Source organism: Hippopotamus amphibius, chromosome 6 (genome assembly GCF_030028045.1).
Source record: "Hippopotamus amphibius kiboko isolate mHipAmp2 chromosome 6, mHipAmp2.hap2, whole genome shotgun sequence".
NCBI classification, from domain to species: Eukaryota; Metazoa; Chordata; class Mammalia; order Artiodactyla; family Hippopotamidae; genus Hippopotamus; species Hippopotamus amphibius.
Window position 1 is genome coordinate 109978125 of NC_080191.1, and position 22553 is coordinate 110000677.

The window sequence follows — 22553 nt, forward strand, 5'->3', positions numbered from 1 at the left end:
ATGAAAAGACAACCTATTGAATGAGAGAAAATATTTGCAAATAATATGACTTATAAGGGGTTAATAGCCAAAATATATAAACAGCTCATACAACTCAATATCAAAAAACAAACAACCCAATTAAAAGTGGGCAGAAGATCTAAGTAGACATTTCTCCAAAGAAGACATACAGGTAGTCAACAGACACGTGAAAAGATGCTCAGTATCGCCAATCATCAGAGAAATGCAAATCGAAACCACAATTAGACTCACCCAACACCTGTCAGAATGGCTATCGTCAAAAAGAGCACAAATAACAAATATTAGCAAGGATGTAGAGATAAGGGAACACTTGTACACTATTAGTGGGAATGTAAATTGGTTCAGCTACTATGGAAAACAGTATGGAGGTTCCTCAAAAATTAAAAAGAGAACTACCATATTATCCAGCAATTCCATTCCTGGATATATACCTGAAGACAATGAAGACACTAATCCGAAAAGATATATGCACCCCAGTGTTCACAGCAGCGTTAGTTACAGTTGTCAAGATATGGAAGCAATCCAAGTGTCCATCAACAGAAGAATGGATAAAGAAGATGTGAGGTATATATATACACACACACATATACATATAATAGAATACTATTCAGCCATAAAAAAAAAATGAAATTTTACCATTTGCAACAACATGGATGGACCTGAAGGTTATTATGCTGAGTGAAGTAAGTCAGACAAAGACAGATAGTGTATAATATACTTATGTGGAATCTAAAAAATACAGCAAACTAGTGAACATAACCAAAAAGAAACAGACTCACAGATGTAGAAAACAAACTAGTTACCAGTGAGGAGAGGGAAGGAGGGAAGCGCAAGGTGGGGGATTAAAAGGTGCAAAGTACTGTGTATAAAATACATAAGCTACAAGGATATATTATACAGTACAGGGAACATAGGCAATATTTTATAATGATTATAAATGGAGTATAACCTTTAAAAATTGTGAATCACTGTGTTGTACACCTAAAAGTTACATACTATTGTACATCAACTATCCCTCAATTATAAAAAATAAGAATTGAAGCCTTTAGGGACTAAAAAGAGATAGCAGGGAAGCCTGAAGACAAAGCAAGAGGTCAGTTACAGGAAGCAGATCACATTGTGTGCTTTAGACTCGAAGCAGAGAGAGCGGAATATTAAATCACAAAGAAGTTTACACCAGGGCTGCCGAACTGCTTGCTATCTCACGTTAGTGACTTGGAGAACTGCTGACCTCATAGGGATAAATGTCATTTAGGCAGAAGCGTGGGAAGGAGGAAGGATGTCCAGCCAGAAACCTGATACCTCCTACAAACTAAGTTCCACTCTGACCACTGGAATCACGCATTAATTCATTTATTACACAAATACTTATTGAAGGGTCATCTCCAGTGCCCCAGATGCTCTGCTGTTTTTGCAATATAAGACTGCAAAAGAGAAATAGAGACACAGATGTGGAGAACAAACATATGGATACCAAGGGGGAAAGGGAAGGTAGGATGAATTGGGAGACTGGGATTGACATATATATACTATTGGTACTATGTATAAAATAGACAGCTAATGAGAACCTGCTGTATAGCATAGGGAGCTCTACTCAATGCTCTGTGGTGACCTAAATGGGAAGGAAATGCAAAAAAGAGGGCATATATGTATACGTATAGCTGATTCACTTTGCTGTACAGCAGAAACTAACAGCATTGTAAAGCAACTATACTCCAATAAAAATTAAAAAAAAAAGACTGCAGAAGAGGCCCTGCCTACCCTGAAGGATAGGAGGAAGCTGGGAGGAGGGATAGAGCAAGGCCTCAGCCCAAATCAGAGCCCACACCTCCAGGGAAAGGCATTCCTCAGCATGGCAGCATCCACGTGACTCACCCGGCCCCTCGGCTACCCACTGCCAGCCCTCAGCCACAGGCAGGAGGATCCAGTCACCTGAAACCACTGACGTTCTGGTCCAGCTTTGGCCCTGAGCTAGGTTATTTATATTTCCAGACTCAAGTCCAGATTCCGCGATGTGGTGGAGAATGTGGACACGTGTGATGTATCTAGGGCACGACTGCTGCATTCACACCCACTCTCAAACCCTCTCCTGTCCTGCTCTCAGCACTGAATGGCAGTGTGAACAGAAAAGACAGTTTGAGGGGGAAACTTATACATTAGAATACTAGTTTTTAGTGGGTGGACTACATTTGACTGCTGTGGGAGTACAAAGTATTTTTTTATGTTGAAGAAAAGGTGTGCGTTGCAAACAAGTCTCATTAGCTTATTATTGTCATTTTTACTTCCATCAGGGTTAGAAGTAGAGGGAAGACAGGATCAGGATAATCTTTGGTCTCTCGTAGACATAGACCATGAGAAAAATACTCCAGTTTCAGATAATTTATATTCCATGGTTGGCAGGAACAAATGTTTGTAGGGAATGTGGTATATATATTTTTTAACTAGACACCTGCTAGGTACAGACCAGTGGGTGTAAGCTATTCTCTCTTCATCATCTAGCATCCTCAGATACTGAAAAGTTTGGTGGTGGAGGATGTGGAGAATTGGATCCCTCACACATTGCTGGTGGGGATGTGAAATCCTCTTTGGACAGCATTTTGGCAGTTCATCTAATGGTTAAGCATAGAGTTGCCATATGACCAAGCCATTCCACTGCTGGGTATATACCCAGGAGAAATGAAGACAGATCTATGCAAAACTTGTACACAAATGTTCACAGCAGCATTTGGATATCCACAGTATTCAAAAAGTAAAACAATGCACATGTCCATCACCTAATGGATGGATAAATATAATGCGGTATATTTATACAATAGAATATTATTTGGCAATACAAAGGAATGACGTATTATTGCATGCCACAACACGTTGCATGCTACAACACGGATGAATCTTGAAAACATTATGCTTTGTGAAGGAAGCCAGTCACAAAAGACCACATGTTGAATGATTCCATTTATGTGAAGTGTCCAGAACAGGTAAATAGATAAGAGACAGAAAGATTCGTGGATACCTAGGGCTGGAGGATTTAGAGGAACAGGATATAAGGTATCTTTGGGGGGTGATGAAAATATTCTAAAGTGGATTGTGGTGGTGATTATATAACTCTGTGAATGTACTAAAAAACCACTGAAGTGTGCACATTAAATGGGCGGATTATATGGTATGTGAATTACCTCTCAATAAAACTGCTTTTTTAAAAAATCTAGCTTTAGTATCTCACCATCTTTGACACTTTCCTTCTTGCTGCAGCCACAACTTTTTGCAGAGGTATTTTGGGGAAAGTAATGTGAATCTCTGGTGTCTTTAACAAGTCCAATACTGTAAAATGATCTTTTCTGTGGGTTCATTAGGAATTATTGCTTAACTAAGCCTGGAATCGCAATCCAATAGCTCCTCAGCAGGGGTGCACCATCTGTGCTGCTCTGTGGATGAGTCTATTCTAACAGACGCTTCCTGTTTCAAAACACACATTGATTTAGGGTACATCGCACTGCTGTGTAGGCTGCTAGGACAAGTTTTGACGTTCTGAAAAATATTTTATCAACAGTATCCTTTAGGTTATAGCCAGTGTATTGGTATTGTTTGTTGAGCTGTCGCAACTCAGGGGGCAGTAATACAGAGTGGCTTTAATTTTCTTCAGTCACTGCCTTAGGCCACATTTTCTTGAATTTTGCTTTTCTATCCCTTAACGATACTTAGCAGCATTCGGGTCACTTTCAGTTAATAGAAAGTCCGTCTTGTCTGTTTTTAAACTCTCCTCTCATACTGATTTAAATCTAATTTCCTCTCTCCACTCCATCAGGGTGGAGCAGGTTCTGATTCTCAGACACCTTTTCTCTCCCTTTCCAAGGCGTGACTCTAGGCGGTGGGGGCCCGATGAAGGAGGAGAGCGGCATCCCTTTACCTCATTTCCTGTTCTTTGACCAGCCGCAACTTGTCGTCCATGCCTTCTGGGTGACAGAGGTCAGAATGCTGCTTCACGTGGGGTAATCAGAGATCCCACTCCCAGCCACCCGATGTGGAAGACCCCGCCCTGGCTCAGCTTCCTTGGCTGAGCCCTTCCCCGTGGGTGTTGGTAACTTTTTTAAATGGGCAGGAGCAGGAGTGGGGTGGTTGTACGTGTATATGTACATATATACGTGTATCATGCATTTTAACTGATGTAAAATGTACCCAGTTTACAGATAGTAAAATATACAGTACTCGTCAATACAAATTGCCTGTAGCCAATTGATCCTCAGACGAGTGTCAGTGACTTTTGCAGCTATAGCTGACAAATGAGTGCGGTTCTGACAGGACTGTTGGGTGATATTTTCATCAACAGTTAAGAACTAAGACAAAAGTAAAACAAAGAAGGGTGTCAGACCGTGACTTGTTAGCGTCACGAGCAACTTCTTTCTGAATCAGATAAACGTTTCATACGCTGGAAGAATATATCCTCCAGTTTTTATGCTGTTCACAGTGTAAGGCTCTAGCCATGATACACGTTTAAGTTTACTCTGCACTATTAGCATTTTCTCCATCCCTTTCTTAACTGCAGACAGTGAACAAAACAGTAAATCAAGTCCTAATTTGTAGCATTTGCCGATTTCAAGCTACTTACGTGACCTTCCTGAGTGCGTAATTGGGACAAGATGCACAGTAGCACCCTGTGTTTTCCCACCATACGGATAGAGTAGACGTTAAAAAAAACTATGAGGATAAATAATAATAGCAGTAAAATAATTAAGAGGTGATGAGTTTTAAATATTGATTACCTTTGCATATTATTTCATTGTAACTTTATGTAATTTAATTTTTAAGAATGGCTGTTTCAGTTTCTAAAAATTTAAAAATTGGCTGGCCAGCTGTCTCCAGAATACCAGTGCCCTCCCACACAGCATCCTCCGAAGAGCCTCTCAGCTCTGGGCCCCCTCCCCTGGAGCACTGCCCTCCTGATGAGATGCAGAGGTAGTGAGGACCATAGCCTTGGCGCTCCCTTCTCTGCACTTGGCTCTCAGTGGGTCACTGCCTGGCAGCTCCCATCTGACTTAAATCTCTGGCCAAGGGACAGCCCTCCAGAGCCTCCTTCTCACAGGCACCCCCCAGCCTCCTTTTTTTTTTTTAAGTAAATTTATTTATTTATTTATTTATTTATTTATTGGCTGCATTGTGTGTTCGTTGCTGCACACAGGCTTTCTCTAGTTGTGGCAAGCGGGGGCTACTCTTCATTGTGATGCGTGGACTCCTCATTGTGGTGTCCTCTCTTATTGTGGAGCACAGGCTCTAGGCGCATGGGCTTCCTTAGTTGCAGCACATGGGCTCAATAGTTGTGGCTCACGGGCTCTAGAGCTCAGGCTCAGTAGTTGTGGCGCACGGGCTTCGTTGCTCTGCGGCATGTGGGATCTTCCTGGAGCAGGGACTGAACTGTGTCCCCTGCATTGGCAGGCGGATTCTTAACCACTGCGCCACTAGGGAAGTCCCCCAGCCTCCTTTAATAGTGAGTCTCTGGTACCCTCCGCACTGGTGTTACTGAACGCAAGTTCTTGTGCCTGACACCCAGTGAGACCAGACAAACCAAAACATCAGAGTTTGGAGCAGAGAACAGTTTATTGCAGGGCCATGAAGGAGACAGGTGGCTCCACCCCCAAGATCCCAGAGTCCCCAAAGGGTTTCAGCAAAGCATTTTTTTTTTTGGTACACGGGCTTAGTTGCTCCGTGGCATGTGGGATCTTCCTGGAGCTGGGATCGAACCCGTGACCTCTGCACTGGCAGGCGGATTCTTAACCACTGCGCCACCTAGGAAGCCCTCAGCAAAGCATTTTTAAAGTCCAGGTGAGGGAGGGGCCTGATTGGTTGTTGCAAACTTCTCTATATTGGTGTCGAAATCCTTTGTTCTTGCAGCTGTCCATGTAGGTCAGGTCACAATGTTCCTGTAAACTTCCAACAAGACAAATGTTATTCTCTGTTCTGCAACTTTTTATCTCTATATGAATGGAAAAGTGTTATACCTTTAAAGGTCAGAGCTTTGAGACTGGGCTGTCCTGTATATTTCAGGCTATAGGCAACATTCTTAACTTATAGCAAAAGCAATAGAATAGGAAGGTTAAAGTAAAAAGAAACAGATCTAATAGGGAGTCAGATTTGTTCTCTATTACAGTGTGCCTTTGAGAAGAAAAAGTCATCTTCTCCCCGTTTTGGTGGTGGACACAGGTACCCTGACAACCACACACCCCTGACTCCTGACAAGGCAGCTCAGTGTGCCCATAAAGCTCCTTTCCCTCCTCCCCTGCACTTTCTGATAGACTTCTGGGCCCATCAGCGCCAGCTCTTCTCATAGCAAGTCCTGAGGAAGGTATTAATGTCTCTTTAGAAGTTGAGGTACTTGATTCCTCTTTCAGTATCACTAGTTATTAATTCTGGGGTAATAACGCATCTTGCTAGACTTGTATCCAGTTTTATTTAGCATTCTCAAAGTTAAATCTAGATGGATGACATCCACCACCTGGTTCAAATCATAGACATGATCATTTTCTCCCCAAATCACTTTATAAGTCTCCCCTACGCACACTATATATATGTATATATATACATCTATGTATATAGATATATAGATATATATCTGTACATATACATATCTCTTTTAAGGGTACTTAACAACCTTTCTGGTCTGGGTTAGGCCTATAATGAATAGTCTGGTTTTCCCACATTCCAAAATAGAAGAAGCTTAACTTTGTCCTACTCACTTGATTTTTAATTAGTAGACCCTGAGGAGTTCAGATAGTCCTAAATCTTGATAACATTCTTCGAAGAGACATGAAATTCCTATACCCTGGGGTGAAATAACTTTAATTGCTCCAAGTCTTTGCCCCAAGATTACAGTTCTCCAAATAAAACTTTAGTGAAGGAAAGAAATGGGGCTGGGTGAGAACTTATCCTACCAGATATCAAACATACTGTAAAACTGTAGCAAGAAAAACAGGAGTAAATAAAGCACAAGGCCAATTAATGGAATGGAAGAATATAGAGTACAGAATCAGGTCCAGATACATATGGGAATTGTCTGTGTGATAAAGCCAGCATTGTACAGATGGTTACTGTATGTAAACATAGGAGAATATTTCTAAAATACTTGAGTGAATGGAGAAGGCCTGTCAGTACGCGTGACATCACACTAAAAAATATTAAGGAAAGATTGACTTATTTAAGTACTTAACTTTAAAACTTGTAATGGCGAGAGACATTGTAAACTAGGTTAAAGGACATACGATTGGGAGAAAATATTTCCTCCACATATAATATATAAATAGTATTTTCCTTAGAGGTGCACTGAATTTATTTTGGCTGAATACTGAACAGCCAGTGTTAAAGTCAATGAACAGCCTAAGGCAAGGCTGAATGTTCCCTCAATAAAATGATCTTCTGAGATACGAGAATAAACATGAAATTTTATTTTAAGAATTTAAGTAATACTGTAATATTATTATTAAATATTAGAGGGAATTCCCTGGTGGTCCAGTGGTTAGGACTCCCTGCTTTCACCGCTGAGTGCCCAGGTCAGGGAACTAAGATCCCACAAGCCGCATGGCGCAGCCAAAAAAAAATAAAATTGAAAAAAAGAACTCATGACAAGTTAAATGTGTTTTTACAGTTTATCATGATGATGTAGCAATATAATTTATCAACACTGCCAGCTGCTAGGTGACTCCTCTGCACACTTGCAAGACTTAGACAGATGTTTTCGCCTATGAAAAGCATGAGTTTCTTTGGCTGTCTATCCCAGTGTAGGTTACTGTGAGTGGAGATTTTGCTATCAGATCAATAAGCTTTCCTTTTTCTCTAATGGTAACAAAAAGGTAAAGACTTACCTCCTCAACCCCTAGACTTCAAGATTTGTCTGATGGTGATCACGGTGCAGTGTCCTTGAAGTCCTCCCACAAACCGAAGCTGTGTGCAAAATGCTTAAAGACATTGTCTTCTGAATAGTTAAGTAGCAGACAGTAGTTTTTTGTGGGGTTGTTTTTTTTTTTTTTTGGCTGTGTTGGGTCTTCGTTGCTGCGCGAGGGCTTTCTCTAGTTACAGCAAGCAGGGGCTACTCTTCATTGCCGTGCGCGGGCTTCTCATTGCAGTGGCTTCTCTTGTTGCAGAGCACGGGCTCTAGACACGAGGGCTTCAGTAGTTGTAGCTCACGGGCTCAGTAGTTACAGTGTGCAGGTTCAGTAGTTGTGGTGCACGGGCTTAGTTGCTCTGCGGCATGTGGGATCTTCCCGGACCAAGGATCGAACCTGTGTCGCCTACACTGGCAGGCAGATTCTTAACCATTGCATCACCAGGAAGGTCTCAGACAGAAGATTTTTTGTCCTCACATTTTTATTTCTAATATGTTTGCATTCATTTCCTTCCTCACACAGTCATTGGATGCGCTACTTTCTCTGCCAGCAGCCACCGGTTGTTACCAAGTGCTTTACTCTCAGTATTCGTGTCTTCAGGGGACGATCCTAAGGTCTTCTCTTGTGCCAGGAGCCTCTTCCCATATGATAGCTGCACTCCCATCCCACGTTGAGCATAGGTACGAATACACGTGAAGATAGTTCCAGACCTTTTCCTTGTAGGTCATACTGTTTGACCGAAAGAGATTTTCAGTCTCAAGTTACATTCGTCATGCTTACCAGGATTCAGATATTAGCAATAAGTCCAAATGATGGTCTTACATTTATTAAATATGATGGCAACCCGATCTTTGATCTCCATGAGTTCAGTGAAGCTCAAAATAACATCAAAGGAGGCATTTGTCTGTTCAGTCTTCCAAAGACTAAAGCAGTTTTGGTTGAATACTCAGGCCAAAGCTGAGCTTAAGTGCATACCTAATATTGATAATAAATAAAATACTCCTTCATATTAGTAAGGAAAGAATGGATAAAAGACATGAATAAGCCCATCACAGGAGAAGAAATACAAATGGTGAACAAACACTGAAACATGTTAAACCTCAGTAGACATCAAGTTAGATCCAAATACAACAACAGGGACTTTTGTTGTTGTTGTTGTTGTTGTTGTTGCCTTGACCCAAAAAAAAAAATGTTTTTAAAGATTGGTAATGCAGTGTTGGTGATAATGTCCAGAAATAGGGTAAATTGTATATCCTTTTGTTGAAGGGCCACTTGGCAGTATTTACCAAAAGTTTAAAATGTGTACTCTCTGGTCCAGCACTGTCACCTAGAAGAATCTACCCTCCAGAATGACTCAGACATGTGCTCAAAGATGTATACGAGACTAATACTAGCCCAGATAGCAAAAAATCAAATCTAATCTAAATGTGCCTCAGTAGGGGATGGAAAAAAATGAATGCTGAATAACTAAGCAAAATAATGCCCTGTAATTATTAAAAATAATAAGCTAGCTAGATTTCTAGTATCTTAGAAATACAACTACTGTATATGGGTCCAGAGGAAAATGTAAGTTGCAGAATCATGTGATTCCCACTGGGTTTAAATATAAATAAAGAAAAAAGTCTGGAGGAATGAGCATCCAACCAGTAACAGCGATTGCCTTGAACTGGAGGGAAATTGAAGGGAAGAAGATCATATTCTTTACATCATACATGCTTCTTTGTTATTTGAATTTATTATAATGAACATCAGTTACTTTTTAATTTTACAAAAGACTTAAATAAAGGCTAGACCAAACCATGGAAAAAAAGTTCCATCAAAGACACAACAATTATTCCTCATTGCAAGGCAGACCCACAGAAAGCCTCCAGTGACTTGGTGAGTAGCTAAAAGAACAAATACTCATCACGGGGATAGTGGAACAGCTGGAGCAGCAGTGGTATCGCCTCGAAGAATCCAAGAAACGGCAAAGTGCAAACCACAAATTTCAATAATAAAATAAGTTTAAAAAAAAACTGAAGAAAACTGAAAAGAAAGTTGTCAGACTCTCCATCAGGTCCCCTTTTCTGACTTGCAAATTGTGCGTAGAGAAGAAACTTCTATGTTGAACCAACATGTGATGCTAGCGCTGCAGAGGGACACCTGCCTTGTGGAGGAACTGCTCTTTCTGGCTATTTCGTGTGTTCTGCACTTCCTTATTTTATGTTCTTCTCTCCATTCATACATCTGTGCAGTAAACATGGGGGTTTTGGGTTTTGTTTTTTGTATTTTGTTTTGGCTGTGTTGGGTCTTCACTGCTGTGCACAGGCTTTCTCTAGTTTTGACGATTGGGGGCTACTCTTTTTTTTTTTTTCTTTTTTTTTGGGGGGGTACACCAAGTTCAATCATCTGTTTTTGTACACATATCCCCGTATTCCCTCCCTTCCTTGACTCCCCCCTGGGGGCTACTCTTGATTGTGGTGCACGGGCTTCTCACTGCAGTGGCTTCTCTTGTCGTGGAGCACAGGCTCTAGGCATACGGGCTTCGGTAGTTGTGGCACTCGGGCTCAGCCACCCCACAGCATCTGGGATCTTCCCAGACTAGGGATCGAACCCACGTCCTCTGCACCGACAGGTGGATTCTTAACCACTGCACCACCAGGGAAGTCCTAAACATGGGGTTAGCAAGAGGGAAACAGAGACAGAGGGAACCAGGCAAAGTCCCATGAGGGCAGGAGTTTGTTTATTTAGCGCTAGTTCTGCAGGACCTGGAACGTAGTGCGAACTCAGTGGTAGTTGTCAAATGAGTGAATGTGTGGGCTGCCATCCAGTGGGAAATGTGAATATACGGAAAACAGACAACTAAAAGGCAGTGTTCTCAGTGCAGTGATAGAGGTGTGAACAGACAAAACACAAATGGGCCTCACAGGCCTGCTGCAAAGCCCCTAGAAGCATCCCTGAGGAGGCTTTGCCTGAGCAAAAGAGAACTTCTTGGAAAGTTCACAGAAGCCCGCCGGGCCAGGGAAGTCACAGAAGCAAAGGTACAGAGAGCCGTGAATGAGCAGGGCTTATTGGAAAAGCTGCGAGTCAGTTTATTCTGGTTTAAAGCACGGGTGGAGGAGCCTGGAAAGATTAGGTCTAGATTACGATGCTCTTGGGAGCCATGCTAAAGACTTTGTTGGTTTTGTTTTTGTTTATTTTATTGACGTATAATTGACTTACAGTGTTGTGTTAATTACTGCTGTATAGCAAAGCGATTCAGTTATACATGCATATATATACATTCTTTTTCATATTCTTTTCCATTATGGTTTATTACAGAATATTGAATATAGTTCCCTGTGCTCTACAGTAGGACCTTGTTGTTTATCTGTTCTGTGTATAATAGTTTGCATCTGCTCATCCCAAACTCCCAATCCACCCCTCCGCCATCCCCTTCCCCCTTGGCAACCACCAGTGTGTTCTCTGTCTGTGAGTCTGTTTCTGTTTTGTAAAGTTCATTTGTGTCATATTTTAGACTCTATATATATGTGATATATGCAGTATTTGTCTTTCTCTAACTTATTTCACTAAGCATAATACCCTCCAAGTCCAAATGGCAGTTTATTTCATTCTCTTTTATGGCTGAGTAATATTCCATTGTATATACATACCACATATTCTTTATCTTTTCATCTGTCAGTGGACATTTAGGTTGCTTCCATATCCTGCCTATTGTAAATGGTGCTGCTGTGAACATCGGGGTGCATGTGTCTTTTCAAATTATAGTTTTGTATAGATGTGTGCCCAAGTGTCAGATTGCAGGATCACATGGTAGCTCTATTTTTAGTTTTTTAAAGAACCTCCATACTGGTCTCCGTAGGGGCAGCACCAATTTACATTCCCAGCAACAGTTTTACGAGGGTTCCCTTTCCTCCACATCCTCTCCAGCATTTATTTGCAGACTTTTTGATGATGGCCATTCTGACTGGTGTGAGTTGGCACCTCATTTTAATTTTGATTTTCATTTCTGTAATAATTGCATGCCAAGGACTTTGGTTTTTATCTGGAGAGAATGTCTTCAAGAAGAAATCAGATTTATATTTTTAAAATATGCACACAAATATTCATTTGCTCATCTTCGTTTTGAAAATGATAACAGAAATTTTGTATGTGCCTGACAATAATCAGTTCATTTCATTCTTATAACAACTATAGAACAGGTTCATTTTGCAGTTGAGGAAACCGAGGCACAGAGAAATTAAGTCCTTTGCCCGATGTGGCACAGTTATCGGTGGAACAGAGATATGAAGGCTGGCTGTCTGGACCTGGAGCCCACCCCCTTCCCCTTCATACTGGACCAGTTTTGTTTGTGTTTCTTTAAGAACATATGTGTTTTCTTGTAAGGAAATTCTCAGGTTGACAAATTCCATGGGAGAAAGGGGGATCTCACAGCGCAAGAACATTTTTCCCTTGAGAAGATAATTCACTTGTTTGATAAACATGATCATTAAACTTAAAAAAAAAAACATATATGGTTTCTTAAGAAAAGGAAGTCAAAATCTTTTTCCACGTGATTTCTTCCATACCACCTACCAACCAAGAGGGGATGTTCTTCGGCCTTGCAGGCGGAATCCCTCAGCTGCTTGTCCTCCGCTCCCTCTCACCGTTCAGCGGCTTCTCACCCACTTTAGCCTTGATCTCTGTCTCCCTCCCTTCCTGGACGGGCTAAGAACCCTTCTGGTTTCCAGTGTTCGCAGTATAGCCCCAGCCACGGAGAGGCGAGCCTTCACACGGGGTTGCAGGAGTCGTCTGAGCCTTTTTCTTCTAGAATCAAAGGCGCAGGTAACACGGATCTCGAAAAGCAGGGAGGCGGCAGAGCACTCATCACCTTTCAGTCCCTTGCAAATAGCCACGCTTGTTGTTCAGTCCACCAGCATTCGCTGGGCAGCCCTTCCTCGAGCACCTGGCACTGTGTAGGGGGCAGAGGTGAGACCGGGAAGTAGAGGCAAAGGAAGAAGAAGATGTGTCATCTGTCATCAGGGGTCTTTCTGTCTCACGCTTCCACTCAGGCTACTATTTCATACGTGGTATTATACCAGCAAAAATGATGGCATGGTCTTTAAACACAGATGAGGCGATGTGGGGTAGAGGTCTGTTGATGGCGGGCCTTGTGATGTCAACTCCCACCCGCGTGATTTCCCACTGACCACACGGAATCCTGTACCTCTGCCCCAGGGACCCTCACATACATGCTACACTACTAACTGGGAGAATCGAGTGCTTGTAATCATCTGACCGTGTGCTGTGAGAGGAACCAAGTGTGAACATGCTCCTCTTTCAAAAATTCAAATAATGGCTGAATGACAGACAATGTAGGAGACTTGAATTTCAATTTATTTATACAGGGATGAACTTTCTGGTTTTTCTTTATAAAGAGGAGGAAGACTGATAGATGATCTTTTCAAAGATCGGTAAAGACTTGGGAGAGTAGTAACAATCTGGAATCCAAAATGATGGGGACATTTTCCTTCTATTTTAGAAAGAAATTGTTAGAGAAATAAGGTTGAGTAATTTATGTTTGGAGACTGTTATTTCATCCCTGGCGTATCTGTATCCAGGAAATATGAAACCCAATAACCAAAATCAACCTCACGTCAAGTCAGAATTATAAATAAACTACAAAAGGAGTGTTTTATTCCAGTAAATTCATTGCCCTAGTCATTAGAGATACATTTATTGCTTAGTTTCATTTCACTTGTAGTCTTAACTTTCTTCTATTCAGCAAGACATTTCAGCATTTAAGAACTATTTGGTTGATAACACGTGACTTTAAAATTCCTTCATTTTATGCTTTTATCCCTTCATTAATACTTTAAAGATTTGCATAAATTTACAAAGAGGCGAACGCAGTGTTTTTCACAGCATCGTTTATAAAGCAAAAAAAAAAAAGTGGAAAGAACCCAAATGTCTCTAAACAGGAAATTGGTTGTTATTTCAGATTAATATATAAAATGATGCACAGGGAATATAGTCAATGTTTTATAATAACTTTGGAGAATAACCTATAAAAGTATCAAATTACTGTGTTGTACACCTGAAACTAATATAGTCATATGTCAATTATGTCAATAAAAAATAAATAAAATAAAATAAAAATGATGAAGTAGGATGAATGATTGACCTAAAAATGTATTCACCATATAGTGAGTTTTATAAAAGGTTACAAAAGCAGACTGTGATCTTTTTTTTTTTAATTGTGTGTTTAGAAAAGAAGTCTGGGAAGATGTAAGTCAAAATGTTCAGAGTTCTCTCCACGAGTTTGCAGACAATTTTCATTTACAATTTTCTGTGTTGTGTATTGTGTGAGGTGGTTTTTTAAATTATTGATTATTGTTTTATACTTAGCACATACCATTTTGCAGATGAAAAAATATTTCTCTTTTTAAAATTGAACTTGAAAAGGTGAAAGGAACTCTGAAAGGAATTTACTGCTAATTATGTAAGCATGCCAAAAAAGGTCTGCACAGCACATGTGAATTTTATCAGCACTCTACCTTGTTTCTGAGGTGTTTTCCCCCTTCTGCCCCTGCTGAAATAGTGTGGATGCTTTTCCCCACCGCACAGCTTCCCGTTCTTTGTCTTTCACCTGTGTCCCTGTCCCTCCTTTGAGCTGAAACGGTGGACTCTTGTTCCCAGTCTGCCCACTCTCCGTGAGGAGAGATTTGCGTGAGAGCATTCATTGTCACTGGTCATTCTTCTGACATTAAGCCTGTCCCTTACCTCGACCAGCGAAGTTAGGAAGTACAGGTGGATCTTCAGTGCACGGCACTAATGCAGAGTGTGTTTAACCTGACAGCTGTCTTGAGGGATGTAGACCTAAGCTCTGCCAAAGGTGCCCAGGTTCCACCCTAAGGCTTTGCATTCCAGAAATTGGAACAAGATGATTTGTTTCAAAGATAGGGAAATGTGCCTCAGACCAATCTTTGGCCCTTTTTAGACTCGAATAAGGTCATTACTTAGTCTGAACTGAAAGACAACATTTTTTTTAAAAAAATCTTGCCAATCCCGGGTATTTTGTGTCTACACCTGGTACTGCTGGTTTAAATCATTCTTAAACCTGGTTGGGTTGGTGGAAGTGATAGAGTTTCCCACTTGGGCAAGCCAAGGACAGGAATCACAAAGAGTGGGCGGAGAGACAGGCGTTCTGAACACACCTGTTGACTGGGTAGTCTGTTGTTGTTTGTGATGTGAGGGAATGTAAGAGACTGGCCTCTCCCTAGAATAATTATAACAAGCTTAACACAAGCCCAAGAAAACTTCAGTGAGGTTTGTTAAAACTTAAGCAAAGTCTTGGGGACTTCCCTGGCAGTCCAGTGGTGAAGACTCAGCGCTTCCACTGCAGGGGGCCCCGAGTTCGATCCCTGGTTGGGGAACTAAGATCCCACAAGCCTCTTGGCACGGCCAAAAAACAAAAACAAAGAAAACACAAACAAAATGGTGTAATATAATGTTAGAACTGTAACAAAATTTAAAAAAAAAAAAAGCAAAGTCTTATTAGGAGGACTTTCAAAAGTTTTGTTATCATCAGCATCATTAAAAGGTGGTACTTCTGTTACACCTTGATTGTTGAGAAGGTGTGACCATGAATGTCATACTGGGTCTTAGCAGAGTCTCAGAATCTTCTCGAGTTACAGGGCGGTGTTAGACCACAAACACACTTCCATAATGTTCTTTACCTATTTTTTTTTCATATTTAACATTAGCTTTTACTAACTTTTTTCCTTTTCCCTTTGGTTCTTTCGTATCCATCCACTTGCTCTAATACACCCAAATTCTCAACACCAAAAATACAGGAAGTAAAACTCACGGAAGAAGTGAGATTAGAGAACGGAAGGAAACGAGTGAACTTTGGGATCTGCAGAAACCTAAATTAGTTAATTAATTAAATTACTTTAAATTTTTTTTTGACTTGCTTCGAATTGTTTTCCCTAACCCTTGATCCCCTCTGGGTGGAGCGGTGTCCCAGGAGGCCTGCAGTCAGGGCCCAGCTCCAGCTCTCCCAAGTCCCCCATCCTCAGGCTGCAGTTTCCTCCCACGGCAGCTCCAGCATGTTAAAGTTTTAGGACGTGGTAGGTCAGTGAGTGTTAGCTGTGATGACCATCTGTTGCTCTTTTCTTAGTAGAGAGCTGTGTGGCTTTGGTATTCCCAAATATAGAGGCAGAAGCATCCTCTCGCCCTGTGTCACCGGGTCACTAACCTGATGCTGGGCCCCCACCCTGGCAATAACCAGGGTCAGGGAGCTGGCCTGGTCTCCCCCGCCCGCTTCCCCCCAGGGACCGCCTTCAGGACCCCGCAGCCCCTCCCACAGCCCACCTGCATCTTCTCAGTGAAATACACACCTACCTGACAACCAGGGGAGGAGGAGGGCAGGAAATGTATGTACGATGAGGACAGAGAGAGTCACGCTTGTCCAGGAACAAGAGGCAGCAGTCCAAGCACAGGTGGCTGCTCCTCGGGCAGCAGGGGTGAGATGTGGTCTGCGGGGCAGGTCACTTGCAGGTCATGGCGAAGGTGACCTTGCTCCAGGCCAGAGTGCAGCATCTCACCTCTCTGCCCGCTCCTTGAACGAGGGCCAGCTTCCCAGACCCTCTCTCCTCCCCGGCTTTGAAGAGGCTGAGCTGCTGGTGTTGACTGACTCCTGACTCTGCTTCCTTTCCAGCTGACCCGCTGGTGGGTAGCATCGCCACACAGTACATGACCAACAGGGCGGAGCACGACCGGATGGCCAGACAGTGGACCAAGCGGTACGCCACATAGGGCGCCGGCCCGGGGACACACTCACCAAGTGCATCGGGGCCCCGCACCTCGGCTCGGGTTGTCTTATTTTTATTACCTTTTGAACCGTTTTGCGGTGGAATGTCATCCATCCCCCACCCCCCACTCCTCCCGTTCCTTTGCTCCCCACCCCTTCCCGTTTTATTCCCTTCTTAATTTCTATTAACTTGAAAGATCTGGGATTTTTTTTTTTTTTAATCCCACCTCCACGTGGATGGGAACTTTTGTTTTCAGTGCAAACGATGTCAGATCTGTAATAATAAGAGCTTTCTTACAAAGCTTCGTATTCCTGTGTGGTTTTATTTTCCTGTTGTTCGTTTTCTTCTCATTCTTTTTTCTTTTCTGTGATCTTCGGGAAAACACGAATTCAGAATTCTATCTCGTTTCTACTTCAATGTAGTGCTTAGGGTTAATTTTTTTGTACTGAAGTCTTTATTGGTGGGTGCATGCTACTGGGAACAAGATTTTTGTACAAAAGCTTCAATCAGAATCACTGTGCATTACTGAGACTCTGTTTATCACTGGCCTTCTGTCCCCACACAGAAGACTGCTGGATTGAACAAAATAATATGTATTTTGATTTACTTAAAGTGCTTGTAAATTTCTTAGGGACCTGCCACTTTTGACTGTGGATCAGTTGATGTACACTTGTATTATTAAAGCACTCAATAAATCACTGTGGCTGATAAATGCGCTTCTGGTAACCCGGCGTTTGCTTTGTATCCTGGTGACCGGCAGAGTCCTCCGTGCAGTGAGGCCTGTCTAATTCAATTACAGGTTCAAGTGTATTTTTTCATCTCAAACCTCTAATATTTCTTTGCAGTTGAGCTGCTTAGCGGGTGGAATCTCCCCAGCTGTCAGTAGCCTGATGACTTTATGGTTGTTTCAGATCACTCTCGTCTTTGCATATTGCCTGGATGTTACTTTCTCATGGACATCTTTTCTGTTACAGCCTTCTTGATGCAACAATTCAGATAGGCGACTCCAAAAATAGGCTTCTAGTGCAAGTGAAGTCTGAGCTGATCGTCGTGTTAGGCCACTTTTGGATTTCTGTCACTCTTCTTTTTCCTCTTAAGATTGAGTTTGGGGCTTCCTAGGTGGCGCAGTGGTTAAGAATCTGTCTGCCAATGCAGGGGACACGGGTTCAAGCCCTGCTCCAGGAAGATCCCACATGCCATGGAGCAACTAAGCCTGTGCGCACAACTATTGAGCCTGCGCTTTAGAGCCCGTAAGCCACAACTATTGAGCCCAGGTGCTGCAACTACTGAAGCCCATGTGCCTAGAGCCCATGCTCCGCAACAAGAGAAGCCACGGCAATGAGGAGCCTGCGCACCACAAAGAAGAGTAGCCCCCACTCACCGCAACTAGAGAAAAGCCTGTGTGCAGCAATGAAGACCCAATGCAGCCAATTTAAAAAAAAAAAAAAAGACAGTGGGTTCATGTCCCAATCTGAGCTGTGTGGTTTCAAGATCTCAGTGTTAAAGGTACAAAAAAGATCAATTGTTGGAAACGAAAGTCTCCAGCAATAAAAAATAAATAAATAAAATTAAAAAAAGATTGTTTGGAGTTTGTTTCTCCTCCATAATTTTAGTGGAGGAGGTAAACTCAATTTCTATCCGTCATGGTCAGCACATTCAGTGACAAGGGTATGTCTGTCTGGCTTTGACCTTCCGGCTATTTTAGGTTTGCAGCTACAGGAGGCAGGGGAAGCTTGTATGTGGTGCAGCTTGAAAACCACACTGCCACGCTGATTAATATTCAGGGTTGTTTGTGCTGCAAAGCCTGTTGGAAACTCCTGCTTCTACTAATTATAGTTACAAGCCCACCACACAGCTCTGTCTCACTTGAGGAACATCTTTACTGCTAAATAGTAGGATTTACAGATACAAGTCATTTAGCTCTAAATATTTCTGACTTCAGTTTTAATATCTTCATCAGAAACATGTTAAACATCTGATTCAGAAGGTGCAGTTTTTGTTGTGTTTTTGTGGGTCGAAAGAAAAACTAGAGAAAATTTGTTGAAATATTGAATATGAGACTTTTAAGCCAAAGTACCTAAGGAGTTTTTTAGATAATGATTTTAACCATTCATTTTATTTGAAAACAGGTTTCAGCTTACAGAACCCCTTACGGCCTCGTGGCAGCTACTCAACTCTGTAGTTGTAGCCAGAGTAACCACAGACAACATGTCTGATTGGGCACAGTTGTCTTCCAATAAAACTTTATTTACCAAAGCAGGCAGTGGCCAGATTTGGCCCGTGAGTCTGGCACTGCCTGTTACAGCCCACCATAGACTGGAGGAAAAGAGTCAGATAACTGTGTGTTTAACATTTCTTAATATAAATTTAATTAATATAATACAAGACAATAAATTAATATAATACAAATACAATAAATTTTTAGAAAATTACCCACCCAGACTGTTTTACTACCTATAGACTTTCTCACCACAAAGTTTTTTATCTTTGCTTTAATAACTTAGATTAAAAAATTCAACCCTAAAAGCATTGAATCATTTTAATATGAAATTTTATTAAACTGAGTTTTCTTTTTTGCTTTTTGCCTGATTAAACCAGACATGATATTACTACTGACTTTTATAGGCAATATTTAAATTCAGTTTGCCTTTCTTCTTTTAAAATGTCAGCACCGATGGACACATTTTAAATGGTATCTCCAGTATATTACATCTCCATCTCCTATCTGGTTGTACTTCAGATCATTTTAAAATGTGCATGATTTAGGAGACAGAGATTATAACAATTCTAGTAGGAAATCCTATCAGAAATCCATGTTTTCTATTCCATGAGGCATTTTCAGGTTTTATGTCAATTTGACGTGCATAGTCTATAAAACTTCTTTCCTCGTGTTATGAACTCCAGGTACTTAATGGCAAACACATGTACCTTCCCTTCAAACTGTGAAAGCTGAAAAAACTCCAGAGAGACAAACAAACTCTTAGCTGAGCCTTTTAAGTCTAGATCCCAGATAACATGGTAATTTTACTTGGAATCTATAATCACAGCAGGTACTACAATTCTAATTTTCAATAATGTTTGTAAAATAGGATTTGGGAGTCACTTAGCACTCAGCAAGTTCTCTGTTTTATATACAGTAGTGTGTACATGTCAATCCCCATCTCCCAATTCACCCCTCCCCTGCCTTTCCCGCCCTGGTAACCCGAAGTTTGTTTTCTGTGTCTGTGAGTCTATTTCTGTTTTGTAAATAAGTTCATTTGTATCATTTTTTTAGATTCCACATATAAGCAATACCTTATGATAGTTGTCTTTCTCTGTCGGCACCTGTCTGTCTCATTCCCTGTTTATATGTCCACATAGTCAAAACGGGGCCAATCCCAACTGCTCTGGAATTCCCAGCGTCAGGGTTTCCAGTTCTGGTTACAGAAAAACCGTCTCCAATAACCTTGGCATCTTTGGGAGCTTGTGTGACCCCTAATCCCTGCTCCTCTCATCCCCTCCTCCCACACAACATTGCCCACTCACCCCTCTCTCACACCATTGGGTGGGAGGTCAGAGTTCAGGATGACAGTCCCATCCTGGTTGGTAGCACATTCTAGGAAGTTTCTGAGACATTCTGTCAAGCTATGCAACAGAAAAGTAAGAGATGCTTTACAACTGGTGCTCTTGGACACATTGAGAAACACCAAGGGAGATTCTTCTGCTTACTCTATAGCTCGAGGACAGAGGGGCAGAGGGGCCAGGCTGCTCCAGCTGCCTCTGGCTGAGGTTGCCTACGAGTAAGACGATAACATTCTTCATGGCCTGTCAGCCTCCAGCTTGGAGCTACTGACAAACACGTAAGTGAAGATGCCCCACCGTGAACTTCGACAGCTTCCGTCTGCATCCTTTAGAGGCGCAGCTGACTGTATGTTCCTCAGCAAACAGGTCCCAAGCACTAGGATTTAAAAATCAAAGCGGGAGTCACATCACCAAGATGGGGACGTAGGTCGTTCTTGGCTTTTCTCCCTCTCACAAGAAGAACTCACAGCTCTTCAAAAAACAAGACAGCACTGAGAGAATTCCAGAATGTGGGGTGAGGCTGAAGCCCTCCTGCAGCTCAGAGACCCAGAAGGTAAGGGAAGCCGCCACATGCTGGCCACCTGCCCCTCCCAGGCCAGCGCAGCACCACATGGAGGGGTCACTCCCAAGCCCGGATTCCTCCAGTGGGAAGAGAGAGCCCAGGATGGACCACCAGCTTCCCCGGCATGGTGGGTCCTTTTGTGGGAACCCCGACTCTTCTCTCAGCCCACAGGGACTGCAGGGGGTCCTGGGGGCTTAACCCCTGGGAATTTGACTGTGATGGAGATGGGGGGTGGGCTGCGGGTTGCAACAACCAGCTCCTGGATCTGGGCGGATCAAGTTCCGACCTGCAGGGCCCGAGTCCTCATCCTAGGCGGCAGCTCTGCTCACCCACAGAGCCAAGTCCAGGGTGTGCCCTGACTGGGGAGGTCGCAGGCACAGATCTGCCTGGATTGGATCCTGTTTGTCCATGCCCAGGCAAGGGGCTGAGCCCCCCTGGCGGCTGTGAACTGTGCCTTCCAGTCCCACCTGACCAGAAGGGCTGGTGACAACCCCTGGAAGCTGTGCGGCTCAGTGGCCAGGAGGCAGGCGGGCAGGGCTGAGCTCCCACAGGGCAAAGCCAGTACCAGGCCTGCTACACTCAGGCATCGGGATCCACGCATAGCCGAGGCGGAGGGTAGCTCCTGACCCTCCTCACCAGAAAGGCTGCTGCAGAAACTGACAGTAGCCTGGAGAGGCCCCGCCCCTCCTGCCCAGGCAAAGGGGCTGAGACGTAGCCCCACCCACCGTGGAAAGGGTCTTCTGGCCCCTTCTAACCAGTGGGGCAGATGCAAACCCCTGAAAGTCACGAGGCCCAGTGGCGCGCAGGCCGAGAGACCAGCAGACAGAGCCAGCGGCTTGCAGAGCAAAGCCAATGAGTGGCCTGGTCACCCAGGGGACGCGGGGTGGGGCAGCTGGAGTGAAGACAGCCAACAAAGAGCCTTATCCGTTTTAGAGCTGCTGCTCTCGCTGCACCCAGGCAGGGACTCTAAGGTGCGCATCGCTGAATACAGCCTTCAGCCTGTCAGACCAGGACACCCACAGCGCATCCAACAGCCCTGTGTAGTTGGGCACTTAGCGCAGCCCGTGGCCCTACCCCGCCGCAGAGCAAAATCAGTGGCCTCACCTAGCCAGGGAATGTAGCGCACACTCAGGCCTGAGTCAGGCCCCCAGACCCTGGCAGGGGGCTCATTCATTGCCGCATCTATTGTTTTTTTTATTGGAGTCTCGTTGATTTACCGTGTTGTGTTAGTTTCTGCTGTACAGCAAAGTGGTTCAGTTATACGTACACATGTATCTACTCTTTTAGATTCTTTTCCCATATAGGTCATTACACAGTATTGAGTAGAGTTCCCTGTGCTGTATAGTAGGTCCTTGCTAGTCCTCTATTTTATATATAGTAGTGTGTGTATGTCAGTTTCAATCTGCCAATTTATACCCCCCCCCTTTTCCCTTTGGTAACCATAAGTTTGTTTTCCACTTCTGTGATTACTTCTGTTTTGAAAATAAGTTCATTTGTGCCATTTTTACTAGATTCCACATATGTCATATGATATGATAGTTGTCTTTCCCTGTCTGACTTACTTCACTTCGTATGATCATCTCTGGGTCCATCCATGTTGCTGCAAATGGTATCATTTCGTTCTTTTTTACGGCTACGACGGAGTATGACGCCCCGTCCTGGGCATCTCGTGAGCCCGACCAGAGAATTCAGGCAGCTGGGAAGCCCCGCTACAGCCTCCCTTGCTGCAGGTGGGGGTCCTCAAACGTACGGTAGCATTTCTTA

General features: G+C 43.0%; 1 protein-coding gene across 2 annotated transcripts in view; it reads left to right on the forward strand.

The window, feature by feature from the left end:
* LOC130856019 (ubiquitin-conjugating enzyme E2 E2) overlaps positions 1 to 22553 on the forward strand; it is a 429172-nt gene that overhangs the window by 345916 nt on the left and 60703 nt on the right. The window contains exon 6 of one of the 2 annotated variants that reach the window (XM_057740183.1): positions 16573 to 17378. The exons of the other annotated variant lie outside the window; for it this stretch is intronic. Within the exon in view, the coding sequence (XP_057596166.1) occupies positions 16573 to 16670 (98 nt within the window). The 3' untranslated portion in view covers positions 16671 to 17378. Of the gene's footprint in view, positions 1 to 16572; positions 17379 to 22553 lie in introns of those variants that run through there. 2 annotated transcript variants of the gene reach the window in all.